This window comes from Lactuca saligna, chromosome 7 (assembly GCF_052625555.1).
Source record: "Lactuca saligna cultivar CGN05327 chromosome 7, ASM5262555v1, whole genome shotgun sequence".
NCBI lineage: Eukaryota > Viridiplantae > Streptophyta > Magnoliopsida > Asterales > Asteraceae > Lactuca > Lactuca saligna.
Genome location: NC_136423.1, coordinates 94931221 through 94956339, shown reverse-complemented (window position 1 = coordinate 94956339; position 25119 = coordinate 94931221). Strand labels below are relative to the sequence as shown.

The window sequence follows — 25119 nt, the reverse complement described above, 5'->3', positions numbered from 1 at the left end:
AATGACACACGCTGATAGAGGACGCGCATTTGTACGTGCCCTAAAAAATAATGTCAGTTTCATAAAATTTGAAGGATAGAGGATGCGTATTTGTGCGTACCCTAAAATTAGTGTCCAATAAAAAAAATTACAAACACGGAAGGAGCTTTTATTTTAAGTGTGTGTCGTCTGCAGATGTTGCTTTATAAGTTTTACTCAAACGCGTGTTTCTTATTACACTATTAATTTCTAGGGTTTTTTTGAAGAACATCTGAACACTCACTCACACGTTACGTGCTCTCTATAATCGATTCGCCGTCGACAACCTCAGGCTCACTTCTTCCCCTTCTCCGACGATCTTAAGTAAATAGAGAACATTTCAGAGCTTATCATCAGAATAGGAAAGTAGGGAGAAAGAGGGGAAAAAAAAGTACAAAATCCACTCTCTTCTCGCCCCTCTAGTCTCTCTATTTTATTCTCTTATATCTCCTTTCAATCCATGTCTCTGTCTCTGCGTTCCTCATCCACATCCACCGCCTCCAACCATCACTGCCAGAGCCGACAAAGAAGATGAAGAAATGCATTTCCTAACTTCTATCCATTTAGGTGTGAGTTGAGAACGACAGAAACTAGGTCAAATGAAACGCATCGGGTTCTAATGAGATGCATGGATACATTGAGAAGGTAGTCACATTGGGGTATTACTGCCGTGAACCAGATCGATTTGCCACAACATCCCAAAATTCTCATGTGAGAGAATCTGAACTAGGGTTTCTCGTTCACAAAATCTCACCTCACGCTCTTATAGTTCTCTGTTTTTTGTGACTCGTTTCAAGGAGGCTCTTTTGCTAGTAATGATGACGTCTTTCAGTTGATGTGTATTAATGCTTATTTGAAGAGTAGAAGTGTACACTTCTACTCTTCAATTTCATCATCAATTACTATTCTATTTCTACACTTTCTACTCCTCAATTTCATGTTTTTTTTGTTAGTTGTAACTGATTCTTGCTTTAGAAATTTTGAAGTACTCTCAAGGTTTGTCTAATTTGACTTTTTAATATCTTGTATACAGAGATTTGTGAAAGTTTATCTATCCAGTAATCGGAAAGAAAAGAAATAGATGAGGTCGGAGTCAAGATTCTGTATACAGAGATTTGTGAAAGTTTATCTATCCAGTAAAAGACGAGATTCAAGATTCCGTAAGTTGGCTTCTCCATTGAAGTGAAGTTTTATTGTTGCTTCTCCTAGAGCTCTTAATAAATAGGCTTTGTTTTTTTGAGGATGCGTAGAGAAAACATTATTGTCCTTTACATCAAGACACGGTAAAGATCCTGGCCTCTATTATCACACCAACTTTATGCCCATCAGCACTTTCATCAAAATTCAGGTTTGCTGTTCTTTTGTTTGGTTTACCTAGGTGTGGGAAGAGGACTTTTGTGAAGCATGTTGCTTCTCAACTTGGGCTGCATGTGGTTGAGTATAGTTGTCATGATTTACTTGCATCTTCAGAGAGGAAGGGTTCTTCCATGTTGGCTCAAGCTTTCAGAACAACTCGTAGGTATTTACAACCATTATGATGTGAAATGATCTACTTTCTTATTATGTGTTTCATAGTAATAATTAATTCATGATAATATGTGTATGACTGTGTTTGTGTTATTGCAGATATGCACCAACTATTCTTCTGCTACACCATTTTGATGCTTTCAGCAATTTGAGCTCTAATGATGGTTCACAAAATGATCAAGTTGGTATGAATTCTGAAGTTGCATCTGTCATTAGGGAATTCACCAAGACATTTAGACAAGATGATGATTATGAAGATGAAGAAGAAGAAGCAGAGGTTGATGTTTTGAGATGCTGATTTCTGCCATAAAAATATGTCAATTATCCATTGCTTACTCACTGTTTTACTCTCATTATGCAGCATATGAACACGATTAAAACCCATCCTGTGCTGCTAGTTGCAGCTGCTGATAACTCTGAAGGGTTGCCACCTACAATTAGGCGTTGTTTCAGCTATGAAATGAAAATGGAAGGTTTCACCGAAGACCAGAGAGTGGAAATGCTATCCCAGTCACTTCACCTTGTCCCTGAATTGGTTCCAGATGTAAGTAAAAATAAGAATAAGAATATTTTATTGTATACATATATTTATCTTAAAATCTAATGAATGATGTATGCTCCTTGCAGACTTGTACAGAGGATGTTGTAAAAGATATGGTTGGACAGACATCTGGTTTCATGCCAAGGGATATTAGGGCTTTGGTTGCTGATGGTAGTTCAAGTTTGATACCTATTAATGGCAGTACCTTTGAGAAGTTGGGTGACAACAAAGAATTCATGGTCAAAGCTTTGGAGCGGTCAAAGAAAAGGAATGCATCGACTTTGGGGACTCCCAAGGTGTGTAAAATAAAAATGGTTGGTGGCATTACATCTATTCTACAGGGTACTAAGTTTGAGTTGTTTGTGTGTGTGTGTGTAGGTCCCTAATGTTAAGTGGGAGGATGTTGGTGGGCTGGAAGATGTGAAAAAATCTATTCTCGATATAGTTCAGGTACATACTACATAGGAATGGAATCTTGAATTCCAGTTGGTTGTTTTAAGCTTTGGCATAAGTTGTGACATATTGGTAATGCATTTACAGCTCCCCCTTCTGCATAAAGATTTGGTTTCATCTGGGCTACGTAAGCGCTCTGGTGTTCTTCTATACGGTCCTCCTGATACAAGGAAAGTATGTTAATGTTTTTATCATCTTATAATCATTTATTTTGTGATTGATAGCCTCCAGGGTAGCTTTCATGAATGGGAACGCGACAGCGGGGAACAATACAGGCTGACAAAGGAACTCCTTTACAATTGCGAGAGCATTGAATGGCAGGTATGTATCTGAAATACAAGACAAATTAAGAAAGATGAAACCTCTTTAATTTGAGTTCTGAAAATGAATTTTTGTGATAGGTAAGGTGGATGAGCTAGAAAAGACTATTTTTGTAGCTGCTAGAGACCCTTCTTTGTATGGTATAAAACAAGTTGAGCTTGAAAAGCGAAGGAAGTGGACCACTACTGCTCCGATTCAGGTACAATACAAATCTTTTAATTTATTACTTTGGTAAATATGGATATGAGTCTTATTTTCTATGTGTGGTATGTAACCACTAACCAATCAGGTGGGAAATATTAAGAAAGTAGTGACTGTGACCAGAAGCAGTTCAAACTTTGGTGGGATGCACCAAGAATTAATGCGGATGCCAAAGTCTCATCAGCAGCAGGATAAGGACAGGACCAGAACCGGATCATATGCTGTTGTAGATAATGATGATTTTATTTCTTTAGAATCAGACACACGGATGCTTCTCATTAGGTAAGCTTTTTCTTTTATAATTTCTTTAGATATATCATTTTAAAGAGTGTCTTGTCTTATTTACTAGCCCTAAATGAATTGTTTTTTATACTCATATTTTATTGATAGATATACCTAAAAAAGCAGGTCCAATGGGTTGATCTAGCATAGATTTACTGATGGGTTTTAGCCATAAGAACTTTCCTATGTGCGCATGCAAAACCCTAATGCTCGGATCTAGGCTTTCTAATCAAACATGGTTTGAATCCAAGACTTCTAATGACTATTTAGGTGTAATAACAATATTGAAACAGATCTAGAATCATACCTTTGAGTTCTTTGTTGATCTTGTTGTCTTGGAGCTTCTAGAGTCACAATTGTCACTCCTCTAATGGCTTACAAACACCAAATAGCAAGGAGGATGATTTGGGAGAGAGGAGAGGGGAGGAATTCGGCCAGAGTATCTTTACTTCGGATGGGTTGTTGAATTCCCTCAACCATAGGGTCTATTTATACTTGTAGACTCCTTAAGGGTTACAACTTAAACCCTAACTGGATAACTTAGACTTTAAGTTAATCCATATCCTTATCTTAGATACCCTTTGGACGATTTTGGCTTATCTAAGCCCTAGAAATCGTCCAACCTATCTTCCATAAGGATATACAGTCTAAATTGCAACTATCAAGCAATTGACAGTTTATACCCTCTTATTTAATTAATCTCCTTAAGTCACCAAATTAATACTAATTAATCTATGACTTGTATTAATCAAACAACTATATATTATTCTTTATATTATTCTCATAATATACTAATAATATTTACTCTCTCTTAATAAATCATCCTATCAAGTTGCTATGGTGAAGGCAACCCAAAAGGACCATGCACAATCATGTCAAATACTTGCCTAATATAGTTGCAGGCTTAGACACTATTCCAATAGTTTCCCACTTGGATAAGTCTAGTAACTATATGCGCAGGTACATTCGTATTTGCAATCGTAGCTCTCAAAAACGCTGTCGAACTCTGATCTAATCAATCTTGTCCTTTAGATAAGGGATCGTATAGTCCTCTGTTAGATATCGTGCTGACAATACTATGGAATAGTTAGTCTAGCATTTGGTTTCTCGATCTCCGATTTATTTGACATAGAACTTAATCGAACACATCAATTCAGTTCTGACCGGGCCCGACACATAAGTCAAATCAAATCATCGAGCGGCCGAGATATCTCTTTTTCCTTCTTAGGATAAAAGTTACAGATAAACTTCGACTTATATGCATTTACTTATTCATTAAACAACTACACACAACAATGCGTTTTATAACATCGACTTACCAATGCGTTTTTGCATTATCAATGTACAATCATTTAACCAATAACAAACCATATATCTAGGTTTTAAGACTATATGATAGTATCATCTCGCGATCACCCTTTTATATCATATTCCATAAGGTGATTCCAGCAAGCGCGGGTTTGTTCCAATGCTCAAACCTAGTTCATAAGCACTCATGAACGTTGCAATAATCTTTTGCTATGTCTAACACCATTTAGACACTCTGCACACCTATTCATGACAATCTTCATTCATATCTACTTCCGACATATGAACGATTGTGGACTATTTGAACAATTCGATTATTGTTAATAAACTCAATTATTCTGTAAGTCAAAACATGCAAAGTGAAACAATAGTTAAACAATTAACATAAGACAGTAACATTACTTATAAATAAAACTCCTTTATTTAATCATCAGATGTTAATTACATTTATCTATTACACGTTTCTAATACTATCTAATCTATACTAATATCATCCTTTAGCCCAATACTCCTAGCATGCTACAAATGCTTAACCCTACTCAGTCCCTTCGTAAGCGGGTCTGCTGGGTTATCTTCTGATGATATTCTCTTCACTACGAGTTGTCCTTCTTCTACACGATGTCTAATAAAGTGATATTTTCTGTCGATATGTCGTGATCTACCATGATCTCTCGGTTCCTTGGTCAAGGCAACCGCACCTTCATTATCACAGAAAATCTCCATGGGCTCCTTTATGGCAGGTACAACTCCAAGATCTCCAATGAAGTTCTTTAGCCATATTGCCTCCTTCGACGCTTCGCTTGCTGCGATGTACTCTGATTCTCACGTTGAATCAGCTACGGTTTCCTGCTTTGAACTCTTCCAAGTCACTGCTCCTCCATTCAGGGTAAAGACCCAGCCCGACTGCGAACGGTAGTTGTCCCTGTCGGTCTGAAAATTAGCGTCACTATACCCTCGCACCTTTAAGTCATCACTCCCTCCAAGGACTAAGAACCATTCCTTCGTCCTCCGAAGGTACTTAAGGATATTCTTCACCGCATCCCAATGGGCTCTGCCAGGATTCCCTTGATATCTACTAACCATGCTCAAAGCAAAGGCTACATCAGGGAGAGTACAAGTTATAGCGTACATGATTGAGCCAACTACGGAAGCGTATGGTACTCGGCTCATTTCAGCTATCTCGGCTTCGGTACTCGGACTTTGAGTCTTACTCAACTTGGCATTGTTTTGTATTGGTAATTCTCCCTTCTTCGAGTTTTCCATAGTAAAACGTTTTAGTACCTTCTCTAAGTAAGTGTTCTGACTAAATCCTATTAGTCTCTTACTTCTTTCTCTTACTATACTTATTCCCAAAATATAGGAAGCCTCTCCGAGGTCCTTCATAGTGAAGCACTTCCCGAGCCAGGACTTAACTTCCTGCAGAGTCGGGATGTCGTTTCCTATAAGTAATATGTCATCGACATATAGAACGAGGAAGCTTACCACACTCCCACTGGCTTCGACATATACACACGACTCATCTTCGCTTCGTACAAATCCAAACTCTTTGACTTTCTCATCGAAGCAAAGATTCCATCTGCGACATGCTTGCTTTAGTCCATAAATGGACTTCTCAAGCTTACACGCTCTAATCGGATGCTTCGGATCCACAAACCCTTATGGCTGAGCCATGTAAACATCCTCAGCCAACTTCCTGTTAAGGAAAGCGGTCTTGACATCCATTTGCCAAATCTCATAATCATGAAATGCGGCAATAGCTAGCATCACTCTAATAGATTTTATCTTTGCAACTCGTGAAAAGGTCTCTTCATAGTCAACTCCGGGAGTTTGAGTAAAGCCCTTTGTAACTAGTCGTGCTTTAAACGTGTGTACTTTTCCATCCACGTCAGTCTTCTTATTGAAGATCCATTTGCACCCAAAGGTCTTACGTCCAGGCACATTATCAACCAAATTCCAAACTTGGTTATCATACATGGATTGGATCTCGCTATCCATTGCCTCTTTCCATTTCGCAGACTCCGGGCCTACCATGGCTTCCTTATAGCTATTAGGTTCATCAAGATTTATTAGTGTACTATCACTAATATACATGTCCCCTTTGGTAGTAATATGAAAACCATATAACTGGGGTTGAAACCTAAGTCTTTCGGAACGTCTAAGAGGTAATGATATGTCAATCGGTTCAACCGTAGTTTCCTCCTCGGGTTGAGTGCCAGTGGTAGAGGTTCCTTCATCCATCGACTCTTGAATCTCTTCAAGATCGATTTGTCTCCCACTGTCTCCATGGCCTATGAGTTCTCGCTCTCGGAAAACTCCTCTCCTCGCAACAAAGACAACATTTTCCTTCGGTCTATAGAAGAGATATCCAAAGGATTTCTGTGGGTAGCCGATGAAAATACATTGCTCACTACAAGGTTCGAGCTTGTCGTGAGTATCTCGTCTTACGAAAGCCTCGCAACCCCAAAACTTGATATGTGCTAACGAAGGAGATTTCCCCGTCCACATCTCGTGAGGTGTTTTGGCAACCTTCTTAGAGGGACTCAGTTAAGAATATGGGCGGCAGTCTCTAAGGCATACCCCTAAAAAGAGATAGATAGCGAAGCACGACTCATCATAGAGCGAACCATGTCCAACAAGGTTCGATTACGCCTTTCTGCCACACCATTCAATTTTGGTGTCCTAGGTGGCGTCAATTGTGAAACTATTCCACACTCCTTGAGATAATAGTGGAATTCAAGACTTAGGTACTCTCCTCCTCGATCGGATCGAAACATCTTGATCTTCCTGCCCAATTGATTCTCCACTTCATTCTTAAACTCTTTGAACCTTTCAAAAATTTCTGACTTTTGCTTGATTAAGTAGATATACCCATATCTACTATAGTCATTGGTAAAAGTCACGTAGAAGCGGTTACCATCCTTCGTGGTAGATCTAAATGGTCCACACACATCGGTATGTATGAGGTCCAATAGACCCTCACCCCTTTCGCACGTACCAGCGAAGGGTGACTTAGTCATCTTTCCAAGTAAATAAGACTCGCATGTGTCATCTTCCCTAAGGTCGAATGACTCCAACACTCCATCCTTTTGGAGTTGGGCTATGCGTTTCTTGTTGACATGTCCAAGACGACAATGCCATACGGATGCCTTATCCATACTATTGGAAGAATCCAAGTACAAAACATCATTTCCCAAGTTATCAACAATCATAACAGTTTCATAAATTCCATTACATGGTATAGCTTCAAAGTAAAAGACACCATTTAGATAAGCTAAAATAGAACCATTCTCATTATTAAAAGAAAATCTAAAATCTTGTCTAAACAAACCATGAAAAGAAATGATGTTTCTAGCCATTTCTGTTACAACTAGAAATTTTGTGTCTTGTAATCACTACACTCAAGTAAAATGTAGAATCAAAAACTTAAGAGCATGTATGATGCTTACTCTATGACAACAAAACTTCAATCCAATACACCATACAAGTACTACAAATAGTCAACAAGCAGCTGGAAACCCTAGAAGTTCTTGTTAGGTCCATTTTGGGCTAGGACTTCCTTATTGGACTCAATGGACCAATAAGCTTCCAATTTGACTATCATGTGATTAGAACCTTTAAATGGGCTCTAATTGGATCCACATTCATTTATTTCAACATTTTGGGCCATAATGGGCCTAGAATGAAATAAATTAAATATTATGAACCATAATTAACCTAAACTAGCCCAACGAAGTATAAAAATCTCACTTATATTTTATAGGACCAACAATCATTCAACTTAACTCCTATATGGGCTTAGGGGCAATAAAGCCCAAAAATCTCTTCTCCCCTCTCCAATCTCGGCCCAAGCCCAAAGAAAAGGAAGAGTTGACCTTTGTTGCCACCTCACAATTATTCAAGGATCTTCCATGCATCTTGTCCCATATATCCATGCAGACATTACTTCAAGATCTCTCTTCTTCTCCATCTCTCTCATTCTCGGCCGAACACACACACATACACTCACAAAAATTCATTTCATCCTCTCTAAGTTTTGAAGAACATCTCCTCCCTCCTTCTTCTAAATTTTCGAGATTTAAGGTTATTCCAAGGAGATTTTTCACAAGGACTACCATCCAAGGTAAGTTTATACTTAAATCAATGATCTAGGTTCCTTGATTTATCAAACCTCTCATCTTAACTCATAAAAATTTATGGTCTAACTCCCTAGAACCATCTGAGTCCGAAAATCTCCTCAAGAAGTTGCTAGGGCCGAAAACAACATCAAACTTCTTCCATTCTCCTCCAAAACGAAAACCACACCCAAAGGTGAGCTTCATACCCCCTATTTTTCGGTTTTTATAAGTTTTGTGTGTGTGGGGGGGGGGGGATACAAGCAAATGTGTAGATCTATGAGTATATGTATGCTTTGTATGATTTCTATGTTTGTTTACATGTTCTTATGTGATTATGGTGTTGAAACAAGTCAAAAAGTCCTTAAAATCAGGATTTGCATTATGATGTATGAAACAAGTGTTAAACATATTATTACACACAAATCATTTCTATAAAAGTAACCAAGTTGGTTAATATGAACTCATTGGGCTAAAAATCCCATTTTTAGACTAAAAATGTTAAAAATATAAGGTTAAAGGGCCCAAAATGACAAAATACAAATTCTGATGGATGAAATGAGTCAAAACAGTTTAAATAAGGTATTTTTCTGGAAATATTCTCTTTGAAGGATTAAATGTGAAATTTTTAAGCATTATGGGCCAAAAATGAATTTTTCGGCCCAATAAAGCCCAATACGCGAGATTTTCAAATTAGAGGGGCTGATACTGTGATTTTCGGTAAAACAGGGGACTACTAATTCTCCAAGTCCATTTCAAGGGTTAAAAATGCTTTTCATATTTAAAAGGGACCAAAAATGCAAAAAATTTCTATTTTGGGCCAAAAGTGTAAAAACTACGAACATAAAGGTTTCAGCCGAGAAAATTTTCAATTGGTGGACTAAAACTATTTTTTAAATAACTTTGAGCTGAAAAATAACTTTTCTACAAGTTTTGATACTAAAGTGTCAAGAAAAATGGTTTGAGGACTAAAATAGAAATTTATTTTATACAAAGGGTTAAATGTGTAAGTTATCCAAAAGAAAGGGGCTGCAATAATGAAACATCCTAAGGTTTTAAACAATAAATCCGTCCTAATGAAATACTAGCACCTCGACTATCGGCAAATTATAATACACCTTCAACACCAAAAATCGTATCCAAACGAATTGATTCGGTCTCGAATCAATAATGAATCCGAAATTACTAACACGACAAACTTCAATACACACGCAGAAATTTCGGGAAGTCAATACACACGTGAGAATACACCAGACGTTGATTCACCGTCTTTGGGCCCAAAAGTTTCAAATTGTGTTTGTCGGGCCTAGCTAGCCCAATGACATGATCTTTAGGCCCGAAGGAAACTCGCTTACATGTAGTTGGGCCTTATATGACCTAATTTCGTGTAAAAGGACTTTTACAGGCTTTATGCTGTTGGACCCCAAGGGCCCTCTGGTGCTGCTAGTAAAGTCAAGAATTCACCAAATGCAAGTCGGGCTAAGGGCCCTTCGCATTCACGATAGCCTTGAACGACTTACGAAAAATATCGGGGCTTCACACCCCCTTTTCATCCTTGGTTGTGGGGCTACACGAAGTCCAGGTGTTTGGATTAAGTGAATAGTGCGAGCGATGCCTAAGGGATCGTTTGTATGGTTATAAACTAGTCATTTTCATTAATGTGTGTTTATAACAATTCACAATCCATAATTAATCCAACGTTACCGGGACTCAACGAATACACCTGTCGTAACGAAATAACAAGACTTAAATCATTTGATGCAAAGTATTAGGAAAACATCGGGTTTTCCTAGGGTTTTCAATTAATACACCTACGAGTTACATACCGAGTTTTACAAACCGTACTTTTACATTTATAGAAACAAATAAGCATACTTACGGATCTTCACACTTTTTATACTAAGTTCTTTTCAGAAAATATCGGATTTTCTGGTGACTTTCAAAGCAATACAAACCACTATATTTCAAACATTACTTATGAACTCACCAACATTTCATATGTTGACGTTTTTCAAAATACTTGTATTCTCAGGTAACAGGTAAATCTAAAAGGAAAAATGTACTCAGTAACGTCTTCCTGTTGTCTTAATTAGTACCGAACAATTTACTTTTGAGCATGTAATATTATGGATCAATGTACTGAATGTAAACGCTACCAGTTGTAATATTCCAATGCTTGGTATTGTATGATGTTATGTTTCATGTATATTCATTGTGATGGTATTCAATTGAGTCACAATAGCCCTCGGACATTTTCGCCGTCTGGTTCGGGGGTGTGACAGGTTGATATCAGAGCTCTATTTATAGTGAACTAGCATATCTAACCATACATTGATATGCAACTATAAACCAAAAGAGGGACTAACATAACTCTGAACAAAACAAGTAAAATACAACAATAAAACACCTTTGCTTGCATTAGGGATAAGGAACATAACGCCGAACCAAACAAAATAATGCTAGTATCTCGGTTAATTCAGGACTGTTCTTAGTGTTACCAAGGAGTGGATGTACCCTGATCAACTACATTCTCTCCAAAGTACAACTAACACACGTTCTGATGTGATCAGGATAGCTAGGGAACCTAAAACTATGCCCCTTTATCACCAAAAAGAGAACATCTGTTTAGTATATATCATAGTCGTGGGAGTGATGATAGTTTATACTTTCCCCCAGTCGTCATTGAGGGAGATCAGCCGGGTATCCAGTTCCATCAAGTCCTAGTGGCTCACGGGATGCTTGAAGATGAACCAGAAGGGAATCCAGAGGAAGCACACGACGTCCGACCTGACGAATACATAGACACCGACTACGAATTTGGAGAGACCGATGATGACGCCGAGGAAGGGCAAGGCCGGGACAAGGATAACATCCCGTCGTGTGAGAACGAGGCGCAACCAGACCACTCCGCCCCACCAATGAACCCCCAAGGGATAACCATTCCCCCGAAGCTGAGATCACCACACTGAGACAACAGTTGTATGCTATGGAGGCTCGGGCAGTGCGAGCTGAGCATGAGAGGGATGAGGTTATTGGAGACATGACGGAGATGGCTCAGTTACTGGCGCAACATTTCGACATATGACCCCACCACTACGTAGGACGCAAATCATCGCGGTTAGGGATACACTTATCTTAGTAGGTCAGTAGGAACTATGCTATGTACCCCAACTCTATGTTTAAGTGACTACACTACTCATAGAGTCGTTATGCTGTCAAACTAGTATCACTCATGTATGCTCTTACGAGCAAATTTTTCATATATCAAATGCGGATAATATTAGTAAACTTTTACGTGCCTTGTTATGATATTACAAATTGCTATGTGTTGAGAATCTATGATTGTATGTTAAATGGTAGGAGTGTTTAGGTTCGTACCTTGCACCTAGTCAGTAGGGTCACAACCTCCCAGAAACCCCAAACACTCAACATATTTCCGTTTCATGACATAAAGATGCCTCGCCGACCTACTCGTGGAAACCCTGGACCAACCCCACCTGAAGTTGACTCCACTGCATTCCAGGTAGCCGTGTCTGCTGCGGTCACCGCGACTATGGCACAATTTCACCAAGGGAATAACGGAGGAGGCAACGGGCAAGGGGCCGAGAGTTCGAACAACGGGATGAATCAATGACCCACAAAAACATGTACCTACAAGGACTTTACAAATGCCAAACCATGAACTTTTAACGGCACTGGAGGAGTGATCACTCTGAAGAGATGGATCGAGAAGGTGGAATCAGTATTCGAGATATGCGATTGTCCTGAGCAGATGAAAGTGAAGTTCGCGGCCTGCACTTTTGTCGATCAAGCGCTCACCTGGTGGAACGAACATGTGGAAGCCATGACACTCCCTGTAGCCAACTCCATGCCGTGGGCGGAGATGAAAGAAATGTTGATGGCTGAATACTACCCACGAGGTGAGATTCAGAAAATGGAGCAGGAGCTGTGGAACCTCACTGTGCAAAATGCGAATATTGATGCCTACATATCGAGATTTAGTGAACTATCTCTGTTGTGCCTGGGTATGATCACCTCGGAAGGAAAGAAGATTGAGCGATTCATCTGTGGACTAACATCACTAATTCAAGGAAATGTGATAGCTGCAAACCCCGAAACATTTGACAGTGCAAAAAGATTGGCGAAGAAGCTGTATGACCATAACAACAAGAAGGGTGAGAAGCCAGCGGAGGCTGAAGGAAAGAAGGAAGGTGATGGAAAGAAAGGGAAGCACAACAAGAGGAAGGGGCGTCAGGGCCCCGAGACCTTAAAAAAGCAGCAGATATTGGCAGTTAATGTTGTCACCGCACCGGTTCCAGCCACACCACATGCTCCAGCCTCAGCTGCTTCAAATGCTCACAGACCTTATTCCGGTAATCTTACCAAGTGCAACAAGTGCGGTTTCCATCATAGTGGAGAATGCAAGGAGTTGCAGTGCACCAGTTGTAACCGAAGGGGACACACGGCGAAGTACTGCAGGACCTACCCTCCCCAGAACCAACAACAGGGAAACAGCAACAACAACAACAATCGCAACAACAACAACATCACTAATGGCAGCCACAATGCAGGGCCTAGCCACACCTGTTATGGGTGTGGGAGGACCGGCCATTTCCGCCGAGATTTCCCTAACAACAACAATCCAGGAAACAGAGGAACAGGAAGGATGCTGACCATGGGTCAGGGAGAGGCGATTCAGGACCCTGCTGTTGTTACCGGTACGTTTCCCTAAACCACACTTATGCATGCATCCTATTTGACACCGGAGCGGAGCGAAGTTTCGTAAGCAATAAGTTTAAACATTTATTAAAACAATAGCCCCAGAAGCTAAATGAAACCTTTACGGTGGAAATGGCCAATGGGAAAACCGAATCCACCGGGGAAATCTACATCGGATGTACCCTAACCCTCAATCAACATGTCTTTCGAATAGACTTAATGCCTGTAACAATTAGGAGTTTCGATGTGATTATCGGCATGGACTGGTTAAGCCCCCACCATGCTGAAATTATGTGTCACGAGAAGGCCATTCGCATTCGCCTTCCTAATAACGAAACCCTAGTAATTTACAGAGACAAACCTAGCATGAACCTTCACCTCGTCTCGTGCATCAAGGCACAAAAACATCTACGAAAGAACAATTTGGCGTTCCTAGCTCACATAGTGGATAAAATCAAGGAAGAGGTTAACGTTCAAGACATTCCCATAGCATGTGAGTTCCCAGACGTGTTTCCTGAAGAACTTCCAGGAGTACCCCCAGAGAGACAAGTGGAGGTCTGAATTGACCTCGTTCCAGGAGCAACTCCTCTCGCTAAATCACCCTATCAGCTAGCTCCTGCTGAAATGCAGGAATTGTCTAGCCAACTCAGTGAACTCTTGGACAAGGGATTCATCCGCCCTAGTTACTCGCCATGGGGAGCTCCAGTCCTCTTTGTCAAAAAGAAGGACGGATCTTTTAGAATGTGCATCGATTACAGAGAGTTAAATAAACTCACTGTTAAAAATCGCTACCCACTCCCACGAATCGATGATCTATTTGACCAGCTCCAAGGAGCTAGTTATTTTTCCAAAATAGATCTACGGTCCGGATACCACCAACTCAAAGTCCGGGAAGAGGATGTTCCAAAAGCCGCTTTCCGAACTCGCTACGGACATTATGAATTTGTTGTAATGCCCTTGGGTCTAACAAATGCCCCTGCTGCATTTATGGACCTGATGAACCGGATCTGTCGACCATTCCTCGACAACTTTGTCATCGTCTTCATTGATGACATTCTCGTCTATTCCCGAAGCGAAGAAGAGCATGGCCAACATCTCCGACAAATCCTAGAAACTCTGCGATCGGAAAAGCTATACGCAAAACTCTCCAAGTGTGAGTTCTGGCTCCGGAGTGTGAACTTCCTAGGTCATGTAGTTATCCAAGATGGAATTCATGTGGATCCCTCTAAGGTCAAAGTTGTTGAAGGATGGGCAATCCCGACAACACCCACGAAAATCTGTCAATTCATGGGTCTAGCAGGCTACTATAGGAGATTCATTCAAAACTTCTCTAAGATCGCCAAGCCACTTACCTCGCTTACACAAAAGGGCGTACCATTCAAATGGACGGACAAACAAGAAGTCGCATTCCGAACCCTGAAACAAGCTCTCTGTAGTGCCCCAGTACTATCGCTATCGGAGGGAACGAAAGATTTTGTGGTCTTCTGTGATGCGTCAAATCAGGGCTTAGGTTGCGTTCTCATGCAGCGTGGAAGGGTGATAGCTTACGCATCCCGCCAACTAAAGACGCACAAAGTGAATTATACGACCCATGACCAAGAATTGGGAGCTGTGGTCTTTGCCCTAAAAATTTGGAGGCATTACCTTTACGGTACGAAGTGCACCATCTTCACGGACCACAAGAGACTCCAGCACATCTTGAACTAGAAGGAGTTGAACATGAGGCAACGGAGATGGGTTGAATTACTAAACGATTATGAGTGTGAGATCAAGTACCACCCAGGCAAGGCCAACGTGGTAGCTGATGCATTAAGTCGGAAGGAGTACTCTAATCGTCGTACGAAAACTCTCTCAATAACCATTCAATCTCACCTAGCCACTCAAATTGCAGTAGCCCAGTCAGAGGCCATGAAGACGGAAAATAGAGCAAGCGAATCATTGCGCGGAATGGAGAAGAACCTAGAAGCAAAGGAGAATGGAGTATGCTATTTCATGAACCGTCTTTGGGTCCCTAAACTCGGAGGATTTAGGGAGGTAGTTACGAAGGAAGCCCATAAGACGCGATACTCCGTTCATCCCGGCTCAGACAAGATGTATTTGGATATTAAATAACACTATTGGTGGCCCAACATGAAGGCGGAAATTGCCACCTATGTTAGTAAGTGCCTTACGTGTGGCAAGGTAAAGGTGGAGTAGCAGAAGCCCTCAGGGTTATTACAGCAACCGGTAATCCTTGAGTGGAAATGGGAGGGGATTTCTATGGATTTCGTGACCAAGCTACCCAAGACGTCGGATGGACTAGACACCATATGGGTAATAGTCGACCGACTGACAAAATCTGCCCATTTCCTGCCCATAAATGAATCCTACAAGATGGAAAGATTGACACATTTATACATTCAAGAAATCATGAGACTCCACGGAGTACCTGTGTCTATTATCTCGGATAGGGATAGTAGGTTCACTTCACGTTTTTTACAATCTCTCCAGAAGGCACTGGGAACTCATCTCGACATGAGCACCGTTTATCATCCACAAACGGATGGTCAAAGTCAACGAACCATTCAAACGCTCGAAGACATGCTCCGCGCATGTGTGATAGACTTTGGGAAGTGTTGGGATACCCACTTACCCTTAGTCGAATTCTTATATAACAACAGTTACCATTCGAGCATCAAGGTCGCTCCTTTCGAAGCACTATACGGGCGTAAGTGTAAATCACCGTTATGTTGGGCGGAGGTGGGTGATACCCAACTGGCAAAAGCACATACATCGGACAAGGCACTAACGGGACCGGAGATCATTCGTGAAACCACGGAAAAGATTGTTCAAATCATAGCCCAATTACAAGAATCGCGCGATCGACAAAAGAGCTACGCCGATAAACGGCGAAAGCCCTTAGAATTTTAGGTCGGGGATCAAGTACTGTTGAAAGTCTCACTTTGGAAAGGAGTTATTCGTTTCGGAAAACAGGGAAAACTGAACCCACGATACATTGGACCTTTCGAGATCGTCCCCCGAATTGGTCCAGTGGCGTATAAACTGCAACTACCCGCAGAACTAAACAGTGTACACCCCGTGTTCCATGTATCTAATCTAAAGAAGTGTCTATCGGATGAAACACTCGTCATTCCCCTTGACGAGATCGAAATTAACGAGAATCAACTTTTCGTTGAAGAACCGGTTGAAATCATGGACAGGGAGGTGAAGCGTACGAAGCAAAGTCGCATCCCGATCGTGAAAGTACGGTGGAACGCGAAGCATGGGACAGGATTCACATGGGAACGCGAAGACCAAATGAAGAAAAAGTACCCTCACCTATTCTAACATTCTAAAATCTAGCTTTTAAACAGAATTTCAGGACAAAATTCCCTCTAACGGGGGGATGATGTCACAACTAGAAATTTTGTGTCTTGTAATCACTACACTCAAGTAAAATGTAGAATCAAAAACTTAACAGCATGTATGATGCTTACTCTATGACAACAAAACTTCAATCCAATACACCATACAAGTACTACAAATAGTCAACAAGCAATTGGAAACCCTAGAAGTTCTTGTTAGGTCCATTTTGGGCTAGGACTTCCTTATTGGACTCAATGGACCAATAAGCTTCCAATCTGACTATCATGGGATTAGAACCTTTAAATGGGCTCTAATTAGATCCACATTCATTTATTTCAACATTTTGGGCCATATTGGGCCTAGAATGAAATAAATTAAATATTATGAACCATAATTAACCTAAACTAGCCCAACAAAGTATAAAAATCTCACTTATATTTTATAGGACCAACAATCATTCAACTTAACTCCTATATCGGCTTAGGGGCAATAAAGCCCAAAAATCTCTTCTCCCCTCTCCAATCTCGGCCCAAGCCTAAAGAAAAGGAAGAGTTAACCTTTGTTGCCACCTCACAATTATTCAAGGGTCTTCCATGCATCTTGTCCCATATATCCATGCATACATTACTTCAAGATCTATCTTCTTCTCCCTCTCTCTCATTCTCGGCCGAACACACACACATACACTCACAAATATTCATTTCATCCTCTCTAAGTTTTGAAGAACATCTCCTCCCTCCTTCTTCTAAATTTTTGAGATTTAAGGTTATTCCAAGGAGATTTTTCACAAGGACTACCATCCAAGGTAAGTTTATACTTAAATCAATGATCTAGGTTCCTTGATTTATCAAACCTCTCATCTTAACTCATAAAAATTTATGGTCTAACTCCCTAGAACCATCTGATTCCGAAAATCTCCTCAAGAAGTTGCTAGGGCCGAAAACAACATCAAACTTCTTCCATTCTCCTCCAAAACCGAAACCACACCCAATGGTGAGCTTCATACCCCCTATTTTTTGGTTTTTATAAGTTTTGTGTGTGTGGGGGGGGGGGGATTACAAGCAAATGTGTAGATCTATGAGTATATGTATGCTTTGTATGATTTCTATGTTTGTTTACATGTTCTTATGTGATTATGGTGTTGAAAATACTCAAAAAGTCCTTCAAATCGAGATTTGCATTAGGATGTACGAAACATGTGTTAAACATATCATTACACACAAATCATTTCTAGAAAAATAACCAAGTTGGTTAATATGAACTTACTGGGCTAAATATCCCATTTTTAGACTCAAAATGTTAAAAATATAAGGTTAAAGGGCCCAAAATGACAAAATCAAATTTTGATGGATGAAATGAGTCAAAACAGTTTCAATAAGGTATTTTTCCGAAAATATTATCTTTGAAGGATTAAATGTGAAAATTTTAAGCATAATGGGCCAAAAATGAATTTTTCGGCCCAATAAAGCCCAATACGCGAGATTTTCAAATTAGAGGGGCTGAAACTATGATTTTCGGTAAAACAGGGGACTACTAATTCTCCAAGTCCATTTCAAGGGTTAAAAATGTTTTTCATATTTAAAAGGGACCAAAAATGCAAAAATTTTCTATTTTGGGCCAAAAGTGTAAAAACTTCGAACATAAGGGTTTCAGCCGAGAAAAATTTCATTTGGTGGACTAAAACTGTTTTTCAAATAACTTTGAGCTGAAAAATAACTTTTCTACAAGTTTTGATACTAAAGTGTCAAGAAAAATGGTTTGAGGACTAAAATAGAAATTTATTTTACACAAAGGGTTAAATGTGTAAATTATCCAAAAGAAAGGGGCTGCAATAATGAAACATCCTAAGGTTTTAAACAATAAATCCGTCCTGATGAAATACTAGCACCTCGACTATCGGAAAATTATAATACACCTTCAACACCAAAAATCGTATCCAAACGAATTGATTCAGTCTCGAATCAATAATGAATCCGAAATTACTAACACGGCGAAACATCAATACACACGCGGAACTTTCGGGAAGTCAATACACACGTGAGAATACACGAGACGTCGATACACCATCTTTGGGCCCAAAAGTTTCAAATCGTGTTTGTCGGGCCTAGCTAGCCCAATGACATGATCTTTAGGCCCGCAGGAAACTCGCTTACATGTAGTTGGGTCTTATATGACCTAATTTCGTGTAAAAGGACTTTTACAGGCTTTGTGCTGTTGGACCCCAAGAGCCCTCTGGTGCTGCTAGTAAAGTCGAGAATTCACCAAATGCAAGTCGGGCTAAGGGCCCTTCGCATTCACGATAGCCTTGAACGACTTACGAAAAATATCGGGGCTTCGCACCCCCTTTTCCTCCTTGGTTGTGGGGCTACACGAAGTCCGGGTGTTTGGATTAAGTGAATAGTGCGAGCGACGCCTAAGGGATTGTTTGTATGGTTGTAAACTAGTCATTTTCATTAATGTGTGTTTATAACAATTCACAATCCATAATTAATCCAACGTCACCGGGACTCAACGAATACACCTGTCGTAACGAAATAACAAGACATAAATCATTTGATGCAAAGTATTAGGAAAACATCGGGTTTTCCTAGGGTTTTCAATTAATTCACCTACGAGTTACATACCGAGTTTTACAAACCGTACTTTTACATTTATAGAAACAAATAAGCATACTTACGGATCTTCACACTTTTTATACTAAGTTCTTTTAAGAAAATATCGGATTTTCTGGTGATTTTCAAAGCAATACAAACCACTATATTTCAAACATTACTTATGAACTCACCAACATTTCATATGTTGACGTTTTTCAAAATACTTGTATTCTCAGGTAACAGGTAAATCTAAAAGGAAAAATGTACTCAGTAACGTCTTGTTGTTGTCGTAATTAGTACCGAACAATTTACTTTTGAGCATGTAATATTATGGATCAATGTACTGAATGTAAACGCTACCAGTTGTAATATTCCAATGCTTGGTATTGTATGATGTTATGTTTCATATATATTCATTGTGATGGTATTCAATTGAGTCACAATAGCCCTCGGACGTTTCCGCCGTCTGGTTCGGGGATGTGACAATTTATGGCGAATAGCAACAATTGTTCAAATCTAAAGATAAACTATTCCTAAGCACTAAAGAATACACTCCAATCTTGGTCACAGGCGACGATCTTCTGTTCCCCATGATTAGATTTATTCTTCCATGCTCCACGTCTCTACTTTTTCTTAGTCCCTGCACATTAGAACAAATGTGATAACCACAACCGGTATCAAGAACCCAAGAAGTATTGTGGGAATCATTAGATTTAATTGTATATATACCTGTGAAAGATGGCTTGATCTTTCCTTCCTTGATTGCTTGCAGGTACTCCGAGCAGCTTCTCTTCCAATGTCCTATCTTGTGGCAGTGGTGGCACTCTGCCTCCTTCGGATTAGAGCAGGGCTTAGCGGGATCAACTTTGGTCCCACTAGAAGAGGCACCATCTCGGGCTTTCACCTTGCGATTGTTCTTTGAAGAAGCCTTCCGCTTCTTTCCTTTTCCTTGTCCAATTGCCAAGACAGGAGCAGCCGGCGGATTGGGAGTTGGTGCAACAGACTTGTCCTTGAAGTTGATCTCAGCGACCCTCAAGAGACCTTGGAGTTTGCTTAGGGTGACCTCTTCTTTGTTCATGTGATAGGTCATCCTAAATTGATTGTAGCTCGGAGGCAAAGAGTGAAGCACCATGTCAATCGCCAAGTCTTCCCCAAAGTCAACATTTAACTTGCGAAGGAAGTCGACATACCTTTGCATCTTTTGCAAGTGCACGGTAAGAGATTCTCCATGACCCATCTTAGCAGAAATCATGTTAGTGAAAATCTCATAACGCTCTTGTCTCGCGTTTTGATGGTATCGCTCCAATAAGTCTTGATTCATTTCGTACGGATACATGTCCTTGTAGGACTTTTGGAATTCGGAGTTCATAGTCGCGATCATGATGCAATGCACTTTCGTTGCATCACGCTCGTGAGTTTCGAAAGCGGTGATTTCGGCGGGAGTAGCGATTTCGGGGTTGATTTTCTCGAGCTTGTCATCGAGGACATACTCCTTATCCTCATAGTGATCAATCGTGCGAATGTATCTTATCCATTCGCTAAAGTTCGTTCCATCAAAGGTGACCTTTTGACAAAGGCTCATCAAAGTGAAAGAACTCGCAGCAGCATTGTTAGCGTTCGACATCTACAAATAGAAAGGACAAAGATAGATTAGAATATGAATCCCTAATATTCACCCAATAAGAAAATTAGGGCTAGGATCCAACAACAATATTTACACATTAGAAAAGGGATGCCGTAATCTAACATGCAAACATTTTGAAGGTAAGTGAATGACGATTCACTGATTCTCCACCATGAAAAACATAACTTTAAGTCCTAAATGTATTGAGAATTCCTAGGTTCGGATGAGATTCATTGAAACTTTTCAATGGCATGTTTAAATCTCGATATGCCCCTCTTGTTTGTGATTAGGATACCGAGGATCACAAAGCGGGTGTGAATTACCATGCAAATTCACATGGTGCCTTCATTGTAACGATCACCTATTCGATGTGCCGGTAAACCACACACGCTCCATCGAACTATGATAAACAATGAATCACCCTTTGCCACCTTCTCTTAGAACCAATTAGTGTTCCGGTAAACCACACACACTCCACTAACTTCCTAGCAAGGTGCAAAATGTAATTTCATGGTATTGCAAATTCACTGATGGGTTTTAGCCATAAGAACTTTCCTATGTGCACAGGCAAAACGCTAATGCTCGGATCTAGGCTTTCTAATCAAACATGCTTTGAATCCAAGACTTCTAATGACTATTTAGGTGTAATAACAATATTGAAACAAATCTAGAATCATACCTTTGAGTTCTTTGTTGATCTTGTTGTCTTGGAGGTTCTAGAGTCACAATTGTCACTTCTCTAATGACTTACAAACACCAAATAGCAAGGAGGATGATTTGGGAGAGAGGAGAGGGGAGGAATTCGACAAAGTATCTTTACTTTGGATGGGTTGTTGAATTCCCTCAGCCATAGGGTCTATTTATACTTGTAGACTCCTTAAGGGTTACAGCTTAAACCCTAACTAGATAACTTAGACTTTAAGTTAATCCATATCCTTATCTTAGATACCCTTTGGACGATTTTGGCTTATCTAAGCCCTAGAAATCGTCGAACCTATCTTCCATAAGGATTTACAGTCTAAAGTGCAACTATCAAGCAATTGATAGTTTATACCCTCTTATTTAATTAATCTCCTTATGTCACCAAATTAATACTAATTAATCTATAACTTATATATTAATCAAATAACTATATATTATTCTCATAATATACTAATAATATTTACTCTCTCTTAATAAATCATCCTATCAAGTTGCTATGGTGAAGGAAACCCAAAAGGACCATGCACAATCGGGTCAAATACTTGCCTAATATAGTTGCAGCCTTAGACGTTATTCCAACATTTACCAGCTGTTTATAACCTCTTAAATTGTTTTTTTAACCAAAAAAACGAGCATGGATGATGATGTATTTTTCTTATAGCATCCTACTTTCGTTCCTTTGTGTTATAAATTTTTATTTTAAAAATTTTACCACAATGTCATCCAAATGGAAAACATTTAGGTCCTATTAAGAAGTTGAATGTACAATGCTAAAGATGAATAAGAAAAAAAAAGCTCAAAGTAGATTGTGTTAATGATAATAAAAATTGAAATCTATAAATATGTATTTGTGGATAATATGTAATTGTTGTATGTATGGTACAACATACAACAAGATGAAGAGTTAGACGAACCAAGTGCAAGTGTAGAAAGGATCGGATCTGTTGGGCTCACCATACATGACGAACTCCTTTCACAGGTGCACATCTGCTTTATGCATGGACATCATGATCTTCTTCTTCTTCACACTTCACAGTTGACATAGATAGATAGATATTTTATTTGATCACCAAAAATAAGCTTAGTTGTTTATTTCCCATTTCAGGAGAAAATTATAGCGGATTTAGGTTCAGAAATGGAAAGTACATCTAATCGTCTTGATTTTGTTCAGGTTAGTCTTCTCTCATTTCATTATGTGTTTGATACTACATAATAGGTGATAGATGGAACATGACTGGACCTCACTTAATAAATAATAATTAACAGAAGTTAGCTTACTTGTACTGCTTTGACGTCCATTGAGACCAGACAAAAAAGTTTGCAATATTTTCTTTTGTCCAACCCAAAAATTGAGCCCATTATGTTTGGATAACCAGAATCATATATGTCTCTCCGCTCATCCATTATAATAATACCTAAGAAGTAGAACCAAACCTTTCTCTCTCTATCTCGGGTAGGTTTTTCCTATCTTTTTTAATTGCTTACTGTCATATGCTTTACTTTTTTCATTTAACATGTGCAGTGGTTAATTTGTTTGTGTTTGATATAGTTTGATTGTCATTATATATAACAAGTGAGTTGTCCTATTTGAATCTGAAGTTTATTATTGATACGAAATAGGGATTTCATCATTCATATACCGGACTCAATATTATTAAGAAAGTGAAAACTGTAGGACTTTTTTTTCTTAGGTTCTATCTTTAGACTATGAAGTGTTTGATTTGTTGCGTAGGTGGAGGGTCATAATCTTTTTATCAGAACACAATGTCAATTGATTGAGAGTTTTTATAACAAGTCTTATCTTTTTGTTAAGCATAGTTTATGAGTCATGAAAGCACCATCGAGAATTCGAGCACCACGAGAGGTCTACATAGAAATATTGCATAGACACAGGTTGGACTAATGAGATAGAAATTGCAATTTTTTGTCACTCCCAACCAAAAAGGTAGAACAAGTTGGGAAATTTTCTCTCTCTGTGTAAATTACATGAATACCCTTCTCATTATCTCTTGGAAAATAGACCTAAAGAGCTTGTCTAGTCCCATCCCTTTTTACAAATGCAGACTAGGTGTTTGCTGTCTTTCTGTGTGTGTGTGTGTGTGTTCTTGTAACAAGGATGTTTATATGTAAGAAAGCCTTGGTTTCTACTTTGTGGTAAGTTGTGTTACTTGTGTGTGCATTATTAGGTCAATGAAATACACACTTATATAATATAGCTTTACCAGATTAAGGGGTTGTTTCTATTTCTTTTGACTGACCGAGCTTAATCTAGACACATGGTTGTTCTTTATTTGACTTAATCTATATAGCATGACATAACAGATTAAACCAAAAAACATGGTTTAATCTATTCTGATACACACTCTTTACCTATTTGTTTTTCTACTTTTTTCTTCACGTTAAAATTGATGAATATTATTTGTTAGATTGCAAGGGTAAAATGGTGATTGAAATGTTGTATAACATATCTCATTATATGAGTGGTGATTCTTAATATTGGTTGCATATGACGTTCATAGTTGCATTCTGTCAGGCAGTTAGTAGGAAGATGAATACAGGCTACAATATTGTTTTCGATTGAAATTTCAAAGTAGGATCTATCAGTCTCAGTCTCAGTCTTTGATGAGAGCCACACCATGGAGATGGATGGAGAAAGAAATAGAGGTATGTGTGTACATAATTTCTTCCCATCTCTCCTTTCCTTTGTTAAAAGATTTTGTTTATTTCTCTCATATTTTTGGAACCTATTTTATTAACTAATGCCCCTTTAGTAGTAGCAGTAGTAATAGTAGTAGGGGTATAGTTGTCATTGTTGTTGGCCAAACCAAACCAAATCAAAGCCTAAGCCTGAGGTGGGGTGGGGGAATTATGTAAATACTGCTAGTTGTTTTAGTGTGTAAATCCATGCAGAACAATGTTGTGTTACATTACATGATATCTTTGTTGTTGTAACCTGTTTACAATTGGCTTTCTTCCACATGATGAAATAGTAACATTTAGGAGAGGGTTTTTATTTTTATTTCTGAAAATTTGATCATCAACAAGAGCAAGGTTGTCTTGTATGTGTTATTTCATCAAATTGCATAAAATAGCAATGTACTTGAAATATAGAGCTTGAAACTTAAAAAAGCTTACAAGTTTTGATTGGTGGATTGATTCTTTTTGAGGCTTATTCTGCATGAAGTGGTTATCAGGATATATCATACTTGATAAGGTTTGTTTAAAGTTTTAAAGGATTAAAGTACACTAAAAAATGTCAATGGCTAACTTTTTGGGATTTTTCAGTTAAAATTGTGCAGAAGCATTTCTTATGTTGCAGTTGCTGCTCATGCAGATCAGACTAGTAGGAGGAAATTAGCACTTTTCTAGGTT

At 39.1% G+C, this 25119-nt stretch overlaps 1 protein-coding gene across 1 annotated transcript; it reads left to right on the top strand.

Annotated features, from left to right (window-relative positions):
* The first annotated feature begins 642 nt into the window (after positions 1-642).
* LOC145007130 (syntaxin-61-like) lies at positions 643-25116 on the top strand. The gene is made up of 9 exons (XM_078966117.1): positions 643-729; positions 1052-1076; positions 1156-1186; positions 2764-2860; positions 2946-3059; positions 3150-3343; positions 22636-22726; positions 22853-22918; positions 25033-25116. Exons 1-9 carry the CDS (start codon positions 643-645, stop codon positions 25114-25116), a joined length of 789 nt encoding a protein of 262 aa, XP_078822243.1.
* The last annotated feature ends 3 nt before the right edge of the window (positions 25117-25119 follow it).